At 39.0% G+C, this 22729-nt stretch overlaps 1 protein-coding gene across 2 annotated transcripts in view; it reads left to right on the plus strand.

The window, feature by feature from the left end:
• Window positions 1–16206, plus strand: part of OTC (ornithine transcarbamylase) — a 54721-nt gene extending 38515 nt beyond the window's left edge. For both annotated transcript variants that reach the window (XM_010949527.2, XM_074358914.1), the window contains exons 6-10: window positions 1949–2071; window positions 7459–7512; window positions 7593–7742; window positions 10116–10253; window positions 16041–16206. In XM_010949527.2, coding sequence (XP_010947829.2) covers window positions 1949–2071; window positions 7459–7512; window positions 7593–7742; window positions 10116–10253; window positions 16041–16100 — 525 coding nt within the window. In that variant the 3' untranslated portion in view covers window positions 16101–16206. The remainder of the gene's footprint in view (window positions 1–1948; window positions 2072–7458; window positions 7513–7592; window positions 7743–10115; window positions 10254–16040) is intronic.
• The last annotated feature ends 6523 nt before the right edge of the window (window positions 16207–22729 follow it).

Here is a 22729-nt window from a genome sequence, read left to right on the forward strand (position 1 = left end):
ATTTAAATCATGGTATTGATGTTTTGTTTTCAAATATCATCTTGGCAAAGAATTATAGCATATGTGTGCATCTAGATATCCAGCAAAGACAGGGCATTGTGAAAAACAGATTATAAGATAATTCTATTCTCAAACCTTTTTCCAACCATTTTTAACCCCTCTCTCATCCCCTGTTCTTTCAATCACTTTGCTTTTTGGTGCCATATTTAACATGGTGGATGAACAGGGAATGCTGGAGCACAGAAAATCGAAAATCTTTATGTAATCCCACATACATCAGGCTCTGTGACTTGGGAGTGAAGATTAGTGGAGAGTGCTCTGAATATTCAAAATGGTCAATGATTAAACCACTTTCTGAGAAGAAGGCCATTTTCTACCATTTTAATAAACTGTTTAAGACTGGAGTTAAAAGCATGCAGAATTTATAGAATTGAGGCTCAAACTTAGCCACGGCCCTTCAAATTAAGGAACGTTAATAACTTTGAAAGATTCATCCCATTTGGTTTACCACAGCCAATCTACATAGTCTTGCCACTGGGAATTCTGACAACCATACCTTCTGTGTCTATGGACTATTCTGGGGAGACAGGACAAACTGGATAGGTCCATCTTCCTCCTCATTTGAATAAGCTACACACGTGCAAATGTGAAGTTAAACTCAAAAGTAAACTCTTTGGTAATGAAGATAAGATTAATGCAGAGAGGGTGATATAACAATGTTAGATACCAAGTGACTGTTTGTAGGTGTGGCTTTACATATACGCCAGATTATGTAATGCTTCCCCCTGGGGCTTCATCAGTTCTATATTAATACATTCACTGATGGACAGTGAAATGTTCTATTCATCATATTGTCCCCTGCAGGACCTGGTACCATGCATTCATAAAGGACATACTCAGAGTAGGAGTTGAATGAATAAATAGCACCTTATTAAGAGCATGGAGTCGAAATCAGATGGACCTGGATTTAAATCCTAGCTTTGCCACCCAGTAGTTCTATGATCTCCAAATTAGTTAGCCGTTCTCTTTAAAAAAATCTTATCTTTATAAATATATAAATATATAAAATATATGAAACCTATAGACACTTGAAGAAAAGTAAAACACCCATGTGCCCATTATATAAGATTTATAAAATCTTATCTTTATAAATATATAAATATATAAAATATATGAAACCTATAGACACTTGAAGAAAAGTAAAACACCCATGTACCCATTATACAGTTTTGCCAAATATTACTATAGAATTTTTTGTTTTTAAAGAAAATATTACAGATGGGGTTGAAGTCCACTGTGTAACTCTCCCTGATCCCACTTCCTCCAACCCCACAAAGAAATTTTTATCCTGGTGTTTGTAGTTATAATTTCCAAGCATCTGTTTATACTTTAACTGCACATGTCAATACCCATAAACAACCAAGAGTATTAACGGGCATGTTTTTCAACTTTATATAAATGGGAACATACTCAACTACCACGCTACACTGTTCTAGGTGCGTTGTATTTCTCCTTTTCTATACCAACAAGTGTAAGCTTCGTAAAGGCAGTAATTTTTGTCTTCTTTGTTCATTGTAACATCTCTAGGGCTAAGAACAGTGTCTGGACATTGATGGGTCTCAATTTGTTGAATGAAAGAATAAACACAACAAAGGTTCAGATTTGAAATATATGAAAATATGAGTCTCTATATGAGCTCATATAATGTCTTGGCTTAAGATATTTGGACAATTTGCTTTTTTTTGTGATTGTACCTTCATGTTATCAAAATGCCCTGTATAATGCAAAAAAAAAGTAGTTTATTCATTCCAACAAAGCCTTTAAAATTGAGATGAAGACTGCTTCCTTTATTTTCCTTATTGATTGTTCTTAATAACTATTCCTAATAATTGTTTCACATAATTGAATTTCCTCTCAGATGTAATCTCCTCCAACCTTTGCCTTTCAGGAACACTATGGCTCTCTGAAAGGCCTTACCCTCAGCTGGATTGGGGATGGGAATAACATCCTGCACTCCATCATGATGAGTGCAGCGAAATTCGGGATGCATCTTCAGGTGGCTACTCCAAAGGTAGGGAAACTTTCTGCCTTGAAACTAACCCCCTCTTAAATTATTCACAGACGTAATTACCTAGTGAAAAACAAACCTCTCTTTTATTCAAGGAGAGCACAGGTGAGCCCAGAAAATTTAAGTTATATTACTAGCCCTACTATAAAAGCTCTCTGGACTCTTGAGTGCCCAATTTCGGATCTCTATAATAAGAGATAGTCTTGGCTGATGTCTTTCATCCTGTGAGTCTGTGTTAAAAGCACATCTGAATTATCCCTTTGGATGCCCTGAAACCAGCCATTATGATAACTGGCATTCCTGTGCATTGCTATCACAAAGGTATAAGAAAGTAATGAAATCCAGACAGTGCTCCAAGGCATGGGGAGGATGCTGTCATTTTTTGAATACTACAATTTGGTAAAAAAAAAAAAAAATCAATCTAATGTGAAGGACAAAGTGATGGCGTCTACACCAGCTTGATATTTCAGAACTCAAATTCAAGGGCGCTTTTAAATCTGAGTCCTGGCTGTGAAGTTGACCTCATGTACTTCCTACCTATCAGCCTCCCACAGAATGTATGGAAAATGTGGCTTCTTTTATAGGTCCAGAGTAACCCTTTTGATACACAAGAAACTAGTAATAATTGTCTCTGAGAAGTGGAACTGGGAAGTTCAAGGATAGAGGTAGGAGGGAGACTTTGTTTCCACAGCAAATCCTTTTATATGGTTTGATTTTTTTAACATGTAAATATTCTGCCAACACAAAAACATAAATTCATAAATAAATACACCCAAATAAAAAAGTGCAGATCCCCTTAGGAGAAGCTCTATGTTAAGATACTCCCAGCCTCATACAGAATAAATAGGCCTTTTAGGGGATAAAAACTAATCCTGTAAGAGATTCATACACAAACCAGCCCTAAAGGATCCCCACAGAACCTTTTATATACCCCATCTCTACTGAATTCTTTGCACCATTGTGTTTCTCATTACATATAATTTCCTATCAGGAGTCTTTTGAAGGGAAAACTCCCCTAAAGAGAAACCATTTCAGAAACGAAGTAAGAGAATTGACCTTCTCATTAAGAGATGATGATTCAAAATATTGTGCACCCGGGTATTTCTGACCAAGCATGTGTTTGCTGTTGTCTCAGTAGTCACTGCTGTGCGTTCACTTCGATGATCTAAGACATTCAGAGCTGAATATGTGAGGCCTAAAAATCCCCCACCCCTGCTTCTGCTTCTTGAGTTTAAGATGGACTGAGGGATTTCTGGGGATATGGGACTATCAGTGCTAAAAACCAGGAGGGTCACAGGCGAACCAGGGTGATTTGGTCACCCAAGCGCCATGTCAGGCACAGTCCCACAGCAGGGGGCTTCAGCCTGATCCGACCAGTGAGTTCTGGCATGTAGGTTATGACCCAGAGTCTTCCCAACCTGGGACAAGGAAGGTAGGCTCTTATCCTTGGAAGCGGTCATTGGTCAAGGGCAGGGTGGGGAGGTGGGGTGGTGAATCCCCTGGCACTTTTGGCAGGAAAAGCAGCCAGCTAGCCAGAGGCCAACTGCTGAAGAACTATGAGTGGTAGGTGTTCAAAGTGCACTGAAATTGGGAGAGGGAGCGAAAGCTATAAAATGGGGTCCTCTGACGGCATCTGGGTGGAGCACCAACGTTGTCTGCTGCATCCCGCCAAAGCCAAATAAAACCAACAAAACCAAACCAAATGCTTTTCCCTAGTGTTCTTGCCAAACCAGTTTGAGTCAGCGCACCTTGCTGCCTTAGTTTCCCAGGACTGCCATAACAAATGACCACAAACTGGGTGGCTCCAAACAACAGAAATGTATTCTCTCAGCTCTGGAGACCAGAAGTCCAAAGTCAAGGTGTTGGCAGGGCCATGCTCCTTCCAAAGCCTCGAGGGGAGGATCCTTCCTTGTCTCTCCCCACTTCTGGCAGCCCTAGGCCTTCCTTGGCTTGTGGCTGCATCACTCCAATCTCTGCCTCCATCTTCCTCCCTTTATGCTCGTGTTTCTCTGTCCAGTGTTCCTCTTCTTACGAGGATAGCAGACATATTAAATTCAAGCCAACCCAAATCCAGTATGACCTCCTTTTAACCAATTACATCTGCAAAGACCCTATTTCTAAAAAACACCATATTCTGGGGTTCTGGTTGGGAATGAATTTTTGGAGGACACACTTCTACCTAATACACTTGCCATAGGAGAAATGTCAGGCATAGGCAGCAGCATATGTTAGAAGTCACCCTATCATAGTAATAGGGGGACTGAGTTTGGGGACTCAGAGAGCTAACTCTTACAACAGATAATTCTCTTTCATTCAGCATCAGCATGAACTGAAATAAAGGGCCAGATCTGACATGTGTATAAAGTGGTTCTTCTTCATTTTATGGGAAGAGTTAGCACACGCTCACTACAAATCTAGTTTGGAGAAAGGCTCTATATTAATGAAAACTATTACTGCATTTAGTTTTTACAGATAAAACATACATTAACAATAATTGTTCCCTGCTATAAGGTGTTTTTGGAAAGGCTTTATTCTGTTGGAGAAATATATGGTTTCAACATTTTATTGCATGTCAAAGATGTTTTATTAACGTCAAAGGAAAAATTCCAATATTATAGAGTAATTTCAGTGCTGTTCTTATGCAGAAACTTATTTAAATGATAAAGAGTACTAAAACCTGGTTAAATCTTGGTGGGAGGGAGTACGACTTTTAAAAAGTCTTCTGGAAAATCTGAAGTGCATAAGTTGTTCCATCAATTTATAAATAGACCTATTTCCTTTAAAGATAAAGCAAGACTTGTAAATTTAAGAAGCAGTTGTAGGGGAATAGCTCAGTGGTACACCTCATGCTTAGCATGCACAAGGTCCTGGGTTCAATCCCCAGTACCTCCATTAAAATAAAAAAAGCACTGAAAAGTTTCCAAAGCCATAATTCATCTATTTCCCCATTCTTCAAGCAAGAATAACTTACATGCTCAAGAAAACATAATTTTGTCCTTGATTGTAAAATTGCTCCATAAACTATTGATGGTAATGATTTTAACATTGTTCTAAGTGAATATTTAGATGGAACTGGGTTTGTTAATCACCTTCTTAGTCTGGTTTTAAGATTTATGTAAAAGCCAATGAGTGGTTTAGTATTGAAAGCTGAGCTGTGAGTAAAGCATTCCTTTTTGTATTCTCAGTCATGGCCCAGTGCATGCAAGGTTGGGTGATTTTCTAATTTCCAAACCTCTCTGTTGGTTCTCTAAGTACTTATTGATTCTTTCTCTAAGAATGATTATACTTAGGGAGTAGAAAACTTGCCTTCCAAAGGGAAGGCTGAATTTTCAGGGCAGGAGGTACATGGGGTAATAGCCCAGCCGCTTCATTTATGTTCACCAGTATGAATGGTCACAACATTAATTCCTAAATTAGCAAGCCTTTATCAATTACCTCTCCCAAATTCCAATATACAAAGCTCCAGAATTTATGGCTATTTGAGGATGATAAAGCTGCCAAAATGCCTGCAGGCATCATCATCTGAGCAGTCTCTTTCCTCAAGAATTCTGTAATGAGAGAGGGAACTATGATAGACAATCGTATGCAAATAAACGCAATTTCAAATGAATAAACCTGAACATGCCTGTCGTGGGTTGAGTTTCCTGGGAAGCAGTCTCTGAGAGAGTTCAGCCTGCAGGATGTGCTGGATGTTTATTAGGGCGTGCCCTTGAGAAGGGGGGGGGGCGGGAAGGAAGCAGGAGTGGCAGAGGGAGGGAGAAGCCGAGCTGCGATGCAGGGCCAAGAACAGCCTCGGCTGACCTTATGGAGAGTTCTAGATCTGAGATGGCCATTTAGGGCTGTCCTGAGTTGGGAGGAGGGAGTCAGGTTTTCATGCCCTCCCGTCAGTCACTGAATGCAGTTGGCCTTGGAAGGGTATGTGACCTTGGGTGACTCGGCTCTCTGCAGCTGAGGCAGTGCCCAGAGAGGGCTGACAGCTGAAAGCCATCTTCCGGCAGCACGCCCAGCAGCTGGGGGTATCAGCCCTTTATTCATGAAGGGGGGTCTGGGTGGCACATCACAGCACCCATCACAATTCCCTACTGAGAATTTATTAAAACCAAGTCATGATAAATTCTAAGATTTCAGGAGGATGAGAAGGATGGAGGAAGGTGAGAATAATTATGGTGTTTGGACTGACAAGCCTTTCACATGGAGGGTCTGGAGGTGAGGCTGGGCTACAGTTTTGACAAGGGAGGAGCTGACAAGTTCCGAAGAAGATGGGCCCAGGAGGGGAAAAAGGGGAGGTGTTCAAGGGCAAAAGGCTGTGATGGCAGAAAAGGGCAAGACATGTACAAGGATGACAATGAGATTGGTTTTCCTGCAGCAAGATGTTGAGAAAAATTAAAAGAGACAGAAGCAGGAGATATCGGCCTGGAGCCTTGATACCCTTAATCAGCTTCGACTTAAGAAGCAAGTAGTAAACATTGAAAGCTTCAAAGAAAACAATTCTTGCTGCTCTGCACGGAACAGACTGGAGATGAGGATGGAGGCAGAGGGGCTACCTGTGGGATTTGGAATAGCTTGGGGGGCTTTAGCTGTTCCCACTGTGTCCCCTCACCTAGGGTTGAGACCAGGGTGAGGAGGCGAGGTGCTTATGGTCTAAAATTTGTGCTTGCACGACTCTGACAGCGAGTGCCTCCTTAGATTTGGTGCCGAAGCACCTTACTTGCCTCACCCAAGCCCCTACCCTGCCCTCACCAAACCATCCCGAACAAATACATTTCAGCGAAAACAGTATACTTGCTGTGAAAATGCCATTTCAAAGCAAGCGCCCTGCACTCAGAACACCTGCCGGTGAGCGCAAAAGAATAAGACGTGTGCATGTGGGCTCTTAGCATTTAACTGAGGGGGAGAGGGAAGGTTTTTCTGAGGAGGAAACATTTTAGCTGAGACCTGCAAGCATTATCCACATGGAGTGGGTGGGAAAAAGCATTTCAGACAAAAAAGGCATTAAAAAGAAAAACAGCTTGTGGAAAGACTCTGAGACAAAAATGCATTAAGTTGTAGAATTACGTATATAATCCTCTTAAACTATTAGAGGAAAAAGAAGACATGCTACCAAGAGTTAGAAAGCACCGCACCCCGTTGGTCTGAATGACTAAAGAGGGCAAAGATCATAAAAGAAAAACAGGGCAATTGATTAACTTTTTAAATTCCCCAAACCACTATGAAGATTGCAAATTCTAGATGGCAGTATCTTATTCTACTAAACATGGCTGGGCTACAACTTACAGCAAAAAAGGGAGAGAGAGAATATTGTTGAAAGGACAATAATGCATACTTTCTTACATATGAGAAAGTATAATTAATAAAATTACCTAAATAGCTGTTAATTCTTCCCCCTGCAGGGTTATGAGCCGGATCCCAGTATAACCAAGTTGGCAGAGCAGTATGCCAAGGAGGTATGCTCCTTATATGCAAAGTCCAAATTGTCCTTCTCTGTCCCATGAAGTTCTCTAACCAGCTTGTTTGTGTCTGCTAGAATGATACCAAGCTGTCACTGACGAATGATCCATTGGAAGCGGCTCGTGGAGGCAATGTATTAATTACAGACACTTGGATAAGCATGGGACAAGAAGAGGAGAAGAAGAGGCGGCTCCAGGCCTTCCAAGGTTACCAGGTTACAATGAAGGTACAAATTGATGCCTCTCTGAAGGTTCATTAATTCCATTCATAAAGGTCAGAAGCATCTAATCACTCATTCACTTTGGGGAGAGCAGACTGTCCTTTCATTCCCTATAGAGGACTCACTGACTATCCCCCAGTGATTTCTCTCCTCCTGAAGATTAGCTATGTCCTTTGGAAAGACACTTTTGCCCGGGATGAAGGAATTTGCAGCCCAGGCAGAAGAAAGAAGCAAGCTTTTCCCTCTCACAGCGCTGGAGACATTGGAATGCTTCTCTTTTTTTAGAGACATTACGTTACTTTTGTTGCAGTTTCTTCTGATTTCTCTAAGAAAAGCTCCTTAATTCTGTACTTCAGGCTAGTCCTTGCCTCTGTTTTCTAAGGACTCTCAAGTTCAGTTGAATTTTACTACCTGCCTCCAAGGCATTCCCAGGAGAATCCCATCTAATCGGATGCCTTTCATGAAGATTGAAGCAATGCTTCTCAATCTCGAGCATGCCTTAGACTTGCCTGGAGTTGTTCCTACACAGCTGGCAGGAACCACTTCTCCAGGGATTCTGAATCAGTAGGTCAGGGGTGGGACCCAAGAATTTGCATTTCTGCCAAGTTCCCAGGTGATGCAATGCTGCTGCTCCAGGGTCATGCTTTGAGAACCGCTGTTCTGCAGGAATACCCTCAAAGTCAGATGTACATTGGGATTCTGTTTGCAGAGCAACTAATTTGTTTTGGTGGAGAAAGTGATTGAGCAATTCCAATAGATATTTTATTGATAAAGTAAAATATAAATATAAGCTCCTTATTTATACATGACAACGGAATGAATTTTGAAAAATAAAAAGTAAAAATGTATTTTCCCCATCCCCTTCACAGTGACTATTCTCAGAGGTAGCCACTGTTAAACAATTTGTTGTGTCTCTTTGCAGACCTCTTCTGTGTACTTACATATGCCTACACACACACACACACAAATATTGATTTATCATAAATGGTAGATTAGACGTATTATTCTGACTTATTTTTTCCAAATAACAAATCTTAGGTTTTCTTGTCCATTCACTTAGATAGTTTTCATTCTTTTTAACGGCTGCATTGAATTCCAAAGTATGAGTGGACCATATTTTACTTAAAATGTTTCCTGTTGAAAAATTAGGCTATTTCCAATTATGCCGATTATAAACAATGCTGCAATGAAGATCCTTATCTATATTTCTTTGTGCAGGTATTACTAGAGAATAGATCCCTAGAAGAAGAATTTCTGGGTGAAGTGGCATATACTTTTTAAAATACAAGGAATGTTGCTAAATTGCCCATCCAAAAAGGATTGACAATTTAAACTCCCTCCACGCTCTCTCCATTCTTCGTTGCTATTTACATTTTGAATATTTAAAAATCTATATCTCATGCTTTTTAAAATTTTCATTTCTCTGATTACTAATGGGGTTAATTTAAACATCTTTGCAAGTTTATTGGCCATTTCCGTATCTTTTTTCTATAAAACTGCTGTCATATCCATTCATATCATCATATCACATCACATCATATCATATCCTTTGCCCGTTTTCTATTGTTTTTTGTACAAAACCAAAAAATATTTAGTACAAAGGTAGTAATTTTGAGGTAAGAAGCTATGAGGGAATGTAGTTTTGAATCTGTAAGTGAACAATGAAAATGGATGGGAAAATGTAACTTTCAGGCATTAACTGTTGGAGAAAATTAAAATTGTTAGGACATTTGCATTAAGAATGAACCATCTAGAATATGAAAATGAATATATGTATGTATATGCATGACGGGGACATTGTGCTGTATACCAGAAATTGACACATGTAACTGACTGTACTTCAATTAAAAAAAAAAAAGAATGAAGCATCTAGTGCATAGTGCCCATAATCCTGTTTAATGCACTCCTATCTCAGAGCTCTTTTTCAAAAATTTTTTTAACTAGTAATGAAGTATGCTTCAAGTGCTAAAGACAATAATTTGGAGATAAGCTAATAATATAACAACAAGGATATAAAAGCAACCTTTAAAATATACTGGGGTATAATTGGTGACTTTTGCTATCAGCCACATATTACAATAGTAGAGGTCTTTATTGAAACGTCCACTATCCCACTAGACAGAGTACCAGAAAACTGAGTTAGTGGTTTAATTTGGAGTGATAATCTTCCAAATTAAAAATGACTATAAAGGTTTGTAAGCTGAAAGTACCATATGTATTTCCACTGGGTGCCTTGAGCTTAAACCCTCACTCTTCCCCTTGATCTCTCCCTTTGCATTGACCTCCGACTCTAGGTCAGAGTCAGAGACTCTGACGACGACAAATGTGATAGCCGCATAAAATAGTCAAAACACAGTCTTACCTTCATCTTTTCTTTAGACTGCTAAAGTTGCTGCCTCTGACTGGACATTTTTACACTGCTTGCCCAGAAAGCCAGAAGAAGTGGATGATGAAGTGTTTTATTCTCCACGATCACTAGTCTTTCCAGAGGCTGAAAACAGAAAATGGACAATCATGGTAAGCAAGAAATGGAGACTGGAGGATAGGGAGTTCTCCATGTGGCCCCAACTTGGTCATTCGTGCTTTTTGGTAAATAATAAGCAACCAGGATTATCCACCTACATTACTTGCTGATACGGCATCTATTTTTTTCCTCAGAAAGTTCATAATAGAGTATTATTGCTTATTAGCATTTATTGTGTATTTTTAATGGAGTAAAAGTGATCCCCATCTAAATATACCTATTTTAGTCCAAACTCTTACTGTTGTTGATCAGCCTGGGCACCTGCCACCATTGCCTGCCAGCCATTATAAGTTGTACAATTCTTATGCAATAATTTTGTAATCCCCTTGATAATGTTTATAGAAGCCCCTAATTCAGTGGCTGGCACAAAATGGGCATTCAAAGAAATCTTAATTCCTTCCTCCCCTCTTTCTTCCTTTCTCTCCTTGCCTAGATAATTGTTTTGGTTCTCTACTAACTTTAGCCATACGGACACGTTTGTTTTTAGATATAGAACATTTGCAGAATTGCAGCAAAACTAATCTTAAAAATTATTAGTGTCTTTAACAAAATGCCACTAGTTTCATCTTCATCACCACTATTCTAGGAAATATTAACTTCACATCTCTGCTTCACAATATCTCAAACATTACTTTCCTCTCTGGAAATCAGAATACTCAAGTGCCACAATTTAGTACCGCTTTTAGTGATTTAACTCATCTCAATTACTAAACTATCCAGAGTCTAACTGTCAAACAATAGAGTCCACTCCAGGTTAATAAAGAAAAAGGAATTTGTTCAAGTTTTAGACACACCTCCCATAATCTCTTAGGAAAGAGAGTGCAGTGAATCATTCTTGTATACCACATATTCAGAAACAACACAGGCAGGAACATTGCCCAATAACACTGTGGTTATTTTGTAGCCAAAACACCACTGACACAGCCACACATAGCCTGGTACCTAATGCCCTGGAAACTAAATGTCAGATACTCCATTATAGCTTCCCCAGCTGAACCAGATACCTCCACCTGCATATGGACCACAAGATCCAATTGACCAAATATGGCTTCCACTACATGTTCACTTATGGTTCCAAGTCACAATGGCTCCAAGATGCAGCTGAGTGGCATGCCTGCACCCCAGGTGCAAGGGGGTCTGGGATATGTAGTTTATAGCTTTCAACATCTGGAGTAGACAGAAACAAGCTGGAAAGGACTGTCTGCTAATTATTTATATAATCTATAAATAGGGGTAGATAGGGTTATTGTGATCATTAAAATAATACATGTAAAACATTTCATGTTATCTAATACACTGTAAATATTGTTATTATAATTATCACCATCATCATCTTCATTGTTGATCTAATGCAGTGACCAGAAGAGATTTGAGCTCCATTCTGGCTGATTAGAAGCCAATCATGACTCCCTTTGCAATGAAAGGTTGTACATCAGAATAGACTCATAGACAGAGAATACAGACTTGTGGTTGCCAGGGGGGTGGAGGGTGGGAAGGGATAGACTGGGATTTCAAAATTGTAGAATATATAAACAAGATTACACTGTATAGCACGAGAAAAAAAAAAGTTGTACATCAGGCCTAAATTTGTCTAATAAGAGGGTTGATATTTGTTTTACTGTACCTTCCAGCTTGCCACCTCAGGACATTAACTTTTGGCTAAAATGATAATTGTCATGTCATCTAGAAGCTTTAATGTCCATTAGGGATCACCTAGGGATCTAGTTAAAGTGCAGATTTGGATTTAGTGGGTCTGAGATGGGGCCCAAGATTCAGCATTTCTAACAAGCACCCAGGTAATGCAGATGCTGCTGTCCTGCAGCCCACATTTTGAGTAGCAAAGATCCAGATGACAAAAAAGAAAATGTGAGCTCTCCAACCATGTGCCTCAGGAAGAAATGTAGCAAAAAATTTTCCTCAAGCTCTATTCTTTATCAGAATATGACTGAAGTTATAAAGGTAAATCAACCCAAATCTGTTAAAGGTCCTTTCTAGAAATTCGGTGGGGGGAGGTAGAAATTAAAAGTAAGCTTTCTAAAATATCATTTATGAAGATGCTCTGCACTTCTGAATTTTTAAAAAGCTTACTACGTACATATTTTAATTGAATTTACTTTAAAAATTAAGTACATAATGTATTCACATAGTTGAAGTGTTTACAAGAATATATCTGCCTGCGTGTGCATATATATATATACATACACACAGTGAAATCTTATGCCCACCCATTTTCCATCTTTCTAAGTCCTACCACCATCTCTCCATCTCCCACCTAGCTGAGGTACCCATTTGCCCTAATGGGAAAATACATTTTAAAGAAAACAAGAGGCATGGTCATATTAAAAGAAGGTAGAGAATCTAATCTCGACTAGGAGTGAGGAGATGTGAATTCTCTGTCTTTGATACCAGTCAGCTGTGTCATCTTGCATAAGTGTTACCTCCCTAGGTCCCAGTTTCCTCACAGATAAAATAAGCAGATCAAGCTATATAGATGGCAAATATTTTTAATCTTAGGTCCGCAATCTCATAAACAGGCTACTTAAAGTCCTATGTTCAGAAGGTTCTAAGCTTGCCTGTGGTCTTGGAAAGAAAAAGTGGCAAAACTGACTAGTGATATCTGCAATGAATTCTGGAAGGGAGGTGGTGACACACATGCTATCTTTTTTATGTCTCTGAGTCATCTGATTAGAGTCAAGTTCATTTCGGCAGTCATATACTGAGTGTCTACTGTGTGCCAGGCCCGCTGCCAGGCATTGGAGATTTAAAAAAATGAATATTGTGCAGTTCCCACACGGTCTGTACAATTCATAGAAACATGACATTTTCAAGTGGGATGAGATTGTCTAAGTCTAAATTCCTATTTTATAGGCCAAGAAATTCTTCTTAGCTTATTTAGAATGGCATTTAGGTTCAGCACTGCTGTGACAGTTTTTTCTGGGATGTTCCAAAGGCACAACACGTGTTTTCCTCTAGAATTTCCCTATCCAATACAGTAGCCACTAGGCACATATGGCTATTTAAATTTAGACTTAAGCTAATTAAAATATAATAAAATATAAGATTCAATTCTTCAGACATACTAACCACATTTCAAGTGCTCAATAGCCACATACGGCTGGTGGCTGCACTATTTGTATTTGACAGCACAGACATAGAACATTTCCATCATTGCAGAAAGTCCTACTGGATAGCACTACTGTCTAGAGAATGATTTCTACACACATAATTTCAGGACAGAAGAAGGAAGGAAAGATACAATCTGGCCTCAAGTCCTAAGGTGCCCATAATGACTGATGTAATAACTAAATAAGCCGAAGGGCTTGTTCTAAAAGCATAGAACATTTTTAAAGCAAAAGTGCACTCTTTCAGTACTCAGGGGAGCTTTTTAAGGCCTCCATGCTGGGTGATTTCCAGCAGTGCTGTTCAGAACACTCCAATAATCACATAATTCTCTCCATAGTGCACAGGCCTTTGGATCTGTTGAAAAAAACAACACGCACACCCTCTCTTCCCCACAAAGTTTGCTTTTGTATTTTTCAATAATGAGTAAAGCTGAAGGACTCACGAAAAGTCAGGTAGTTTCATTCCTCTGCCTACAAACTTTACTGTGGAGCTAAAGTAACCTAAAGGGACCCAAAAAATCTGACACTTCAAAGTACTGCTATCAGGATGACCCTTAGAACTACAACGATATTGCAGATGTAATTCACAGTCTTCTATAGTCTCTTCTCTCCAAGTCAGGGGTGCCAGATAAAATACAGGATACCTGGTTATATTGGGGTTTCAAATAAACAATAAATAATTAGTATAGATATGTCCCATTCAATTTCTGGGAACATATAGTTTAAAAAAATTGTCATTTATCCAAAATGCCAATTTGTCTTCCTTCCTTCTTTCCTCCCTTCCTCCTCTTCCTTTCTTTCACTAAATCTGGCATCTCTACTCCAAACTGATTAAGATTTAACATTTGAAAATAAATTTGACACATATAATGACATTAAAAACAAAACCAAACCTGAGATGTTGTCCCGGGAAACCATAAAACAGCCTAAAATATTTTACCTGAAGGATGTTCTTATCCCAGAGTTTGACCTTCCCATTTTCTTCTTGTCATTCAGATCTCAATTTAAATGTCATTCCTTTAACAAGGTCTTCTCTGGCCACCCACTCTTAAGTGGTTCCCCAGCCTCCTTCATCCTGTTTCTTATTTAATTTTCTAATAACATCTGTTACTATTTGATATTTTCTTATTTGTTTGCTGCCTGTCCCTTCCGTATAATGAAAATTCCTTCATAAGAGCATTGATATTGTCTGTAATATCCTTCATCATACCTAGAATGGTGTCTGACAAATGGTACCTGACCCTAAATATGTGCTCAATACATTTTTGTAGCCTAAAGGCAATATAGAGTACTGGTTGGTTCTAGAACGTGGGCTTTGGAAATCACATTATAATTCTGGCTCTCTGTGTGATCTTGGGCAAGTACTGTAACTCCTCTAAGCCCAATTTATTCATATGAAAATGGGGATAAAATTGAAACAACTCATAAGGTTGTGAGGATTAAATGAGGTAAGTGTCATCTGAGCACAGTGGTCAAGGTCTAGGCCAGGCAGGTATAGACCCATCCCTTAACTACCACCACTCAGGAAAATAGCTATGCTTCAGTTTCTTCATCTGTATTTGACATCTCTTCCTCCCTCACACAGTAGTCATAGATACTAAATAGCATGATGCACATAAAGCAGTCGGCACAGGGCCCAGCACACAGTAGCTGTTCAATAAATACATTCAACGAACGCATTTTAAATCTAAGACCTGCACTTCTGCTAATGGCTAGGGTCACATGTACAGTACGGTTGAAAAGAAAGAGCAAGTACTGGAGAGGCAGTAAAGCTACCTCTTAAGAGTGAAGTCAGAGAAACTTGGGTGCAAACCCAGTTCTATGCTCTCTGTTATTTCCAAGATTGGGTCCCTCATCTATAAATGATAGTAACAGAAGCTACCTTAGAAGGTTGTTGCGTTAAATGAGATCACGCATAAACACTTCTCTCCACCTCACTGCAGCACCTTGTGCAATGCCTGGCAAATATTTTTTAACTGACTAACACATGGTAAGGCCCTCAGTCTGGTACACAGTTAAGCATTCAATAAACACCTGTCATCATTGTTTCTTATATTATTACTATTGTCATTATTGTGGAAGTTGGGAAGAGTAAAAGTGAAAATTAGCATTTGTAGCCAACAGCCTAATGGGAAGCTGTACTCTTGGTTATAAATATTGTTTCATGAGGACCCAGAGTCAGAAAGACATTATTCATTAACCCAAATGATTTACTTTTACTACTCTACATCTGATGCATTGTAAACTTCTCCAGGTTACAACTACCCAAACCGTAGTGTCAAGAAAAGGATGGGAGGGACTCTGTATCTGTCTAAAACCAGCCAATACCTAGGTTTCACTTATGACTGGAAAATTCAGTCACGGCTACCATCTTGGTATCTTATTTCAACTCTCTCCCCTACTAGTCCTGGAATGAGGCCTAAATAAGCGTGGTGTTTGTGTATATATTTGAGTCACCCTGATCCCTCCTGACCTGTCTTCATCCAAATAAAAATAAGTATTAGTTCAGAACTGCCCTGCTATCATTTCCTTGGGGAAACACATGTCAACCACAGGCCTTCAAAGCTGCAACCCAGATCCCCCTCCACAGGTCCCTAAGCAGACTCTTGCTAATGTTTACCCATTTCTTTCGTTCTCTTTCTCTGTGTATCATCCTAGGCTGTCATGGTGTCCCTGCTGACAGATTACTCGCCTCAGCTCCAGAAGCCAAAGTTTTGATTCTGTGATGCTTGTCAAAAGAGAAACCGTGTTCTTCAGTGACAGAATGAGTCAGTTTATGAGGGAAGGAGAAGAGAATCTAATAAACAAATCCTGATACATGGTATAGGTGAACGATATGATATTGCTTTGCCATTGTGAAACCTTCCTGAATTTAAGTGCTGATGCACTGTAATACATGGCCTAACTTGGTTTAAACTCTTTAATTCACAATTTCTGAGTTACAGTTGGGTACCATATTAATAATTATATACATATGCTTCAACTAAACATAAAATACTGCATTCATAACACATAATGTCTAAGCCATTAAATGTAATCTATGCTTATTACCTTAATAAATTATCACCCACACTAATTTATAAGTAAACATTTACCAGGCAGTCAGCTGCTGGTAGATCTGTGGGCTGTGTTCATATCCCCCAGGACCAACAAGGACGCCAAATGATCCATCTTGCTGATGTAGTACAATTTTCAGGCAAATGAGGTAGACATTCACTTATGGAGGCAAATGATGAAAATCTTAGAAAATAGCTATAATTGTGTCCAAACTCTGGAGTTTTTTTCCAGTCATTTGTGGAAGGAAGGACGGTCCTTTGAGAGCATACATCTCTTTTCTATAATGAATACTTAATGTTATAAGCCTAAAGAAGACTTTGTGAACAAGTGTTAAAACCATGGATACCTAGCTAGGAACAGAAGATCCATTAGTGACATTTTCGTAGGTTAAAATTCTCCAGCAGGAGCAATTTAATTTTTTCATGTTCCTGCTTGTCATGCATCTAATCACACTACATGCTGGATATTTCCATAAATCTACTACTTGCCACATTTTAGCTCATTTTTCTCCTCTAATTTTTCTTCAAGATAATAAAAATTTGCATTACTGGATTATTATGTAATTAAAGGTAGACGTCTCTTGTGGGTGAACAAAATTTGTATTGTTGAATTATTATGATATAATTTGAAATCTTTAGTTAAAATTAGATTTGCAATGAAGATGCCATAAAACATATTTTGTAGGGAGGGGGGAAGGCTTATAATATTACAGGAAAAATCAATTTTTCTAGCAAACATCAAAGGTGACTTTCATGTTTTTGGCCATTTATTGGGAGCGCTTAAGAAAGAAAGAGTGGAGTTTTGTGGACTATCTTTTTTCAGCAAAAAGTATAGGAACGATTTAACCAGAAGGTGCCATGTGGGCTGTGGAGGCTCTCCCTCAATCTGACAACATACAAAGGACATAATCCTGAGTATCCTCCCACTTTCTAAATGGTCCCCCATGGTGACGAGCTCTCATCTCTTTACTGGTTATTCTTTGAACCAAATATAAGGTATAATCTCCTTCCCTCAATCAGAAAGAACTTGTAACATTTTCTTGCCAAAATATAGTCACTTTACCTCAAAATGTCCCAAAGCTTTCTTTTTTATGAACACTATTTAACACTGTTCTCAACCCAAACTTGTAGGAATTTATTTGCTTTCTTAACTTTTCATCTTAAGAAGACATTATTTCATTATCAGGAATAAAGAAAACAGGGGAGGAAAATTGAATATTAATTTTTCCAAAGCTATTTTTATTTCCTGTTTCTTTTTACCCTCTCCTCCCTGATTCCCTTTTCTAGGTAACTACAGCAATGACAGAGAGTAACAAAAACTCTAGCAATGACCCTTGGGTCGCTCGTGTACATAATAGACCCTATTGACTTAATTACTATAACTAGCCAAAGAGCTCCTCTCTTCCAGGCTTTCTCCATTGTAACACTGGAAGTAAAAACATCATGTGATTACACTGCCAATGCTTTCCATGTTGGGGAAGAATTATCAGTTTTTTTTTAAAAATTTTTTTCTCCAGTGATAAACTTTTAGGAACTTTAGAAAAATAATTCAGTGTCAGATCAATGAATATTGAGCTAATGATCTGACTATTGTAAATCCCCAAGCAGAAAGACCCGCATAGGTTAGCGTGGCAATGCCACATCAGACCTCCTACACAAATAAATCACCTTAGAACTTTAGTTAAAATGGTGAGGGCCACTTGGTCCAATGCCAAAGTTCCAAGGCAAATCTTCTCTCGTGATAAAAATGAGTGAAGAATACTTACAGAGAGGGTTTCCAGAACACATTCTTTTTGGACCTTTTTGTCTTAGAAGTCCTCATCAATGTCTAGATTGTGGAGATAGTTGGGGTATGTCTTGAGACCTGGCACCACTCAGCAATTTTATAGGACTGATGATGAATATGAAAGGTCATATCAAAGAATGGAAAACCAGTCAAGTCACAATGATTGGACTCTACAACCAGGAACACTATATACTGACATGCAAGATGTACTCTGTGCAAAGACTCAGGTGAAAGGCGTGAATAAGGGTTAAAATCTGGTCTGCACTTCAATTACCAAAGTCTGGTGCCTCCTTAGAGGCATTACAGCCAGGAGGAAGGAGTGACTTTTTTGTAAGTTGTCCACCTGGGTTGGAGGAGCGGGACGCTTTTTCAGTATTTCATAAGCCTGAATAGGTGCTTTGTTTTAAGTCACACAAAGGGCCAGTATCTGGTAGGGGTAGCCCTACTATCAATTATTTATATCAGGAATTTTTTTCAGTATCACCTTGCACTTGATTAAATGAGACACAGAGGGACACTTCAGTGATGCTTTTGGCGTTCTGCCTCAGTTCCTGCCACAGTTCCATTAAGATTTCCATAATGGAAATGATAGCATCTGTCCATCTTTGTGGGGCAAATACATGACACAGATCACTGAGGCAGGAATTTGGGATCAACTCTGCAGTTCTTTAATATTTTAAAGAAATTCATCCCCAATAATTGTCCAGAAAATTTGATATCAATTATTGATAGAGAAATCTTGGTCAGAGCAAATGGAAGCAAATTCCTTCATATGGACTACGTCTTTTCACAGTTTGAATAGTGCCTAACTTATATCAATGACACTAGACTTAGTTTCTAATCAATGTTTTTGTGAAACTCATTCCCAGAGGCAATGCAAGCACAACAGTTGCCTTCTGGAGCAAAATCATTAGGCAAATGAATTTTTAAACTGGAATGAGACTTAGAAACAATCCAGATCATCCCTTCATTTTACAAAAGAAGGAAGTAGGAAATAACAACAAAATGTTCCTCGGATAGAAAGATATTCTACAGGGAGGGATAATGCATGTGTTCAACACTCCTCTGCCAACTATCTGGGCTCTTAAAATGTAGCCACTTGATTTGATTTACCTCATAGGCTGAGTGGGGAATAGGAGACTGGCTGGCCCAGGGCTCTGATTCTGTGAGGCCAACAGAGAGGAGAGTTCACACCTCTACAGAGATGGATACGGATATTCAGGGATATGAACAGAGATCCAAAAAGCATTCATGCAGTAGATGCTGTTGGTGCCCCATCCAGATGCCTATTACCTGGGCTCAGCCATCCCCCAGCTGCTGTCAGAGTTGGCTACGAATGGCTCACAGCTGTCTCTTTTTCTGCAGTGCTACCCTCAGCCATCAGAAACCACTTAGCCCAGGAGGTTGGCCTCTCACCCCCATCCCACTACTGGCAGTCCTCAGTCAATGAGTAACTGATACAGAGGTGTATAAAAACTTGCCTCTCTTCCCTCCAGGTAGGACCAACCCTGTGGTGAAATCCATGCTTCCGAGCTCCCCATGGGATCAGACTGAAGCTAGTATCTGAGACCATGTCCTTGGTTAGCTTCCCCAGATGCTTGACCTACTTCCACTGCTTCTCTTCTCCCAAGAGTGCTTCCTCAATAAATCATTTGCACAGGAATCCCCATCTCTGTTTCTAGGGAATCTGATTGAAGATGATCCATGAATACGGTTTTTCAGAGATCTGTACTATACTGGTGATCCTTCAGGCATCAAGGGAGGTGTAGAAGATAAGATACCGTTAGACAAATGGTGAAGAGCTCGTGCTTAACAAGCAAAAGCTTTTCTGGTTACCAGGATCAGTCTTTCTTAGAAGGCAGCAGAACACTATAAATCACAAATATTATTTTCCTGTCACATGTTCAAATTCATAACAAGGAATTTATTAGCTGCATGAAATGGGAGACCAATTTGCTTTCCCCAGAGAAGAGTAGATCTGAGTTAACTGACGCCGTATTTCAGATTCATTTCTGTGATATTTTAACACGGGTTTAGGTTGGCCTCTGTGGCAGTTGTTTAGATGCTCTGTCCTTTGCATTGGCTTCCTGACTTCCCCCAAAGCTACTTATTCATCAAGTCTGGATTGGCGCCTGAGAATCTGCATTTTAACAAGTTCCCAGGAATGTCGATGCTGCTGGCCCAGGGACCACACTTTGAGAATCATTGGTATGAGGTAATTCTAAAGACTCATTTGAAGTGCCTTTATCCCCATATCCATAAAGCACCACCATAAGACATCTGATACAACTCAGATCCTCTGATTCTTAATCTGTCTTTGGAGCCCTTGAGGCCTGGGTTTAATCCCATCTCTGCAATGTAACGGCTATCTAATCCTGCTCTCCTTATCTGTAAAATGAGAATAATAATGCCCATCTCATAGTGTTGCCGGAAGGATTAAATGGAGTAACTTATATAAGAGTATTTGGCTTAAAGCAAGTGCTAAATATATATTAACCCCCCTTTTATTGGACCGATTGTTTCTAATACTTTACAGTTTTTCTTTGGCCCTTTATAACAAAATTATATACAACCATCAGAAACATATTGAGTAGAATAGTTGGTGTTCAAAAAGTGCAAAGCATGAGCTTGTCTTCTAAAGTTGGCAGAACCCAGCAGCTGATGCTTCAGTTGAGCTCTTGTTCTCTAGAAGCTGGCTTGTGAATACATGTTACCTGGGTGAGTGACCTGGCTCTTTGCCAAACCAAATCACAGACGCCAACCAAGCCCAAAACCTAATCAAAGTGACTAAACTCTTTTGCTTAGGAGAGCATGATGGGAATGTACATTTATGTGAAATAAATCAGAGGCAAGTGGCAATTGTTGGATTGGGGGTCTAGCTGATAAAAGGGGAAAGGGATTAGGAAGAATTCATCAGGGTTTATCCATCTTTGTTTGAGGCTAGAACTGCTCAAAGGAAGAAATTTTCAAACTGTTCTTAAGGCAGAAGTTCTTGAACATTTTGTTTTCGGGACCTCTTTACACTCTCATAAATTATAAAGATCTCAAAGAAATTTGTTTATGTGGGCTATATCTATTGGTATATATAGCACATCAGAAACTAAAACTGAGAAATTTTGGAAAGATTTATATTGATTACTTCAAACTTAACAATAGTAAACCTATTATATTTTTAAGAAAATAACTATTTTTCCAAAACAAAGTTAATGAATAGAGTTTATGATATTGATTTGTATTTTTGCACATGTCTTTGATGCCTGCCTTAATAGAAGACGGCTGGATTCTCATATCTGTTTCTGCTTTCCATCTGTGGTACTATGGGGGTTTGAAGTATAGGAAGACTATCCAGCCTCTCAGAGATAAGTAGTTAAGAAAAGTAGCCTTTTCAAATAATCATGAATATTTCTTGGATGTTACACTGAAACTCTGCAAGTGACAGCTCCTTAAAGATTAGTCACAATGTGGAATCCGAAACCAAATCAATGAGCCTTTCTACACTGTTACATGAAACTTCACTTTGATACATTTTTTTACCCATGAGCGGTTCCACATTAATCATTTGGAAAATATTAGATCTCCAAATTATGCAGATCTTCCAAATGATGGCACATTACATTATGTAAAATCAAAAAACTCCCTTTGTTAACATCACCACTGCTATGGTCTGAATGTTTGTATACCCTCAAAATTCATATGTTAAAATTCTAGCCCCCAAAGATTATGGTATCAGGATGTGGGGACTTTGGGAATTCTGAAGTCATGATGGTAGAGCCCTCATGAATGGCATTGTGCCTTAAAAAAGGGACCACACAGAGTTCCCTAGCCCCTCCTACCAAGTGAGGACACAGCTAGAAGGTGCTGACTGTGGACAAGGAATAGAATCCTCACCAGAGCAACCATCCTGGCACCCTGATCTTGGACTTCTCAACCTCCAGAACTGTGAGAAGTAAATGTCTGCTGTTTATAAGCCACCCAGTCTATGGTGTTTTGTTTACAACAGCCCAAATGGGCTAAGACAACCAGCAGTCTCATTAGAAGAATCTTTAAATATTGCAAAGAAGATAAAAATCTCACACAATTCTAATTTTCTCTTGAAAGCTCAAATTTAATCTTTGGCAACAAATACTGTCAGTTACTTTGCTTGAAGTGACAGGTTCGCCTTGTCACCTTTCAAGATGTCTGCCAAATACCCAAGTCCAAATGACCATAGTTTGTTACTTTTTTTTAAATTAAAACTTGTGTACTATGCAAAAAGGAGCTAGTTCAAAACACAGCTCAAAGAATAGCACGTGTGACTTTTCTTCAACACAATCATATTTTGTTAAGCAACAGAAAGGCTTAATGCTTACTTCTCATGTAATCACACTGAATATTAAAGAGACATGTACTCAAGGGTTAAAATTTAATGTTAATAATTTTTATTGCTTCATCAAAGATGTTAATAAGTAAATCTGGTCAAAAAAAAAAACCTGCCTGGATGTGGTAGTAAAGAAAAAAATGACTTT

This window comes from Camelus bactrianus, chromosome X, assembly GCF_048773025.1.
Source record: "Camelus bactrianus isolate YW-2024 breed Bactrian camel chromosome X, ASM4877302v1, whole genome shotgun sequence".
NCBI classification, from domain to species: Eukaryota; Metazoa; Chordata; class Mammalia; order Artiodactyla; family Camelidae; genus Camelus; species Camelus bactrianus.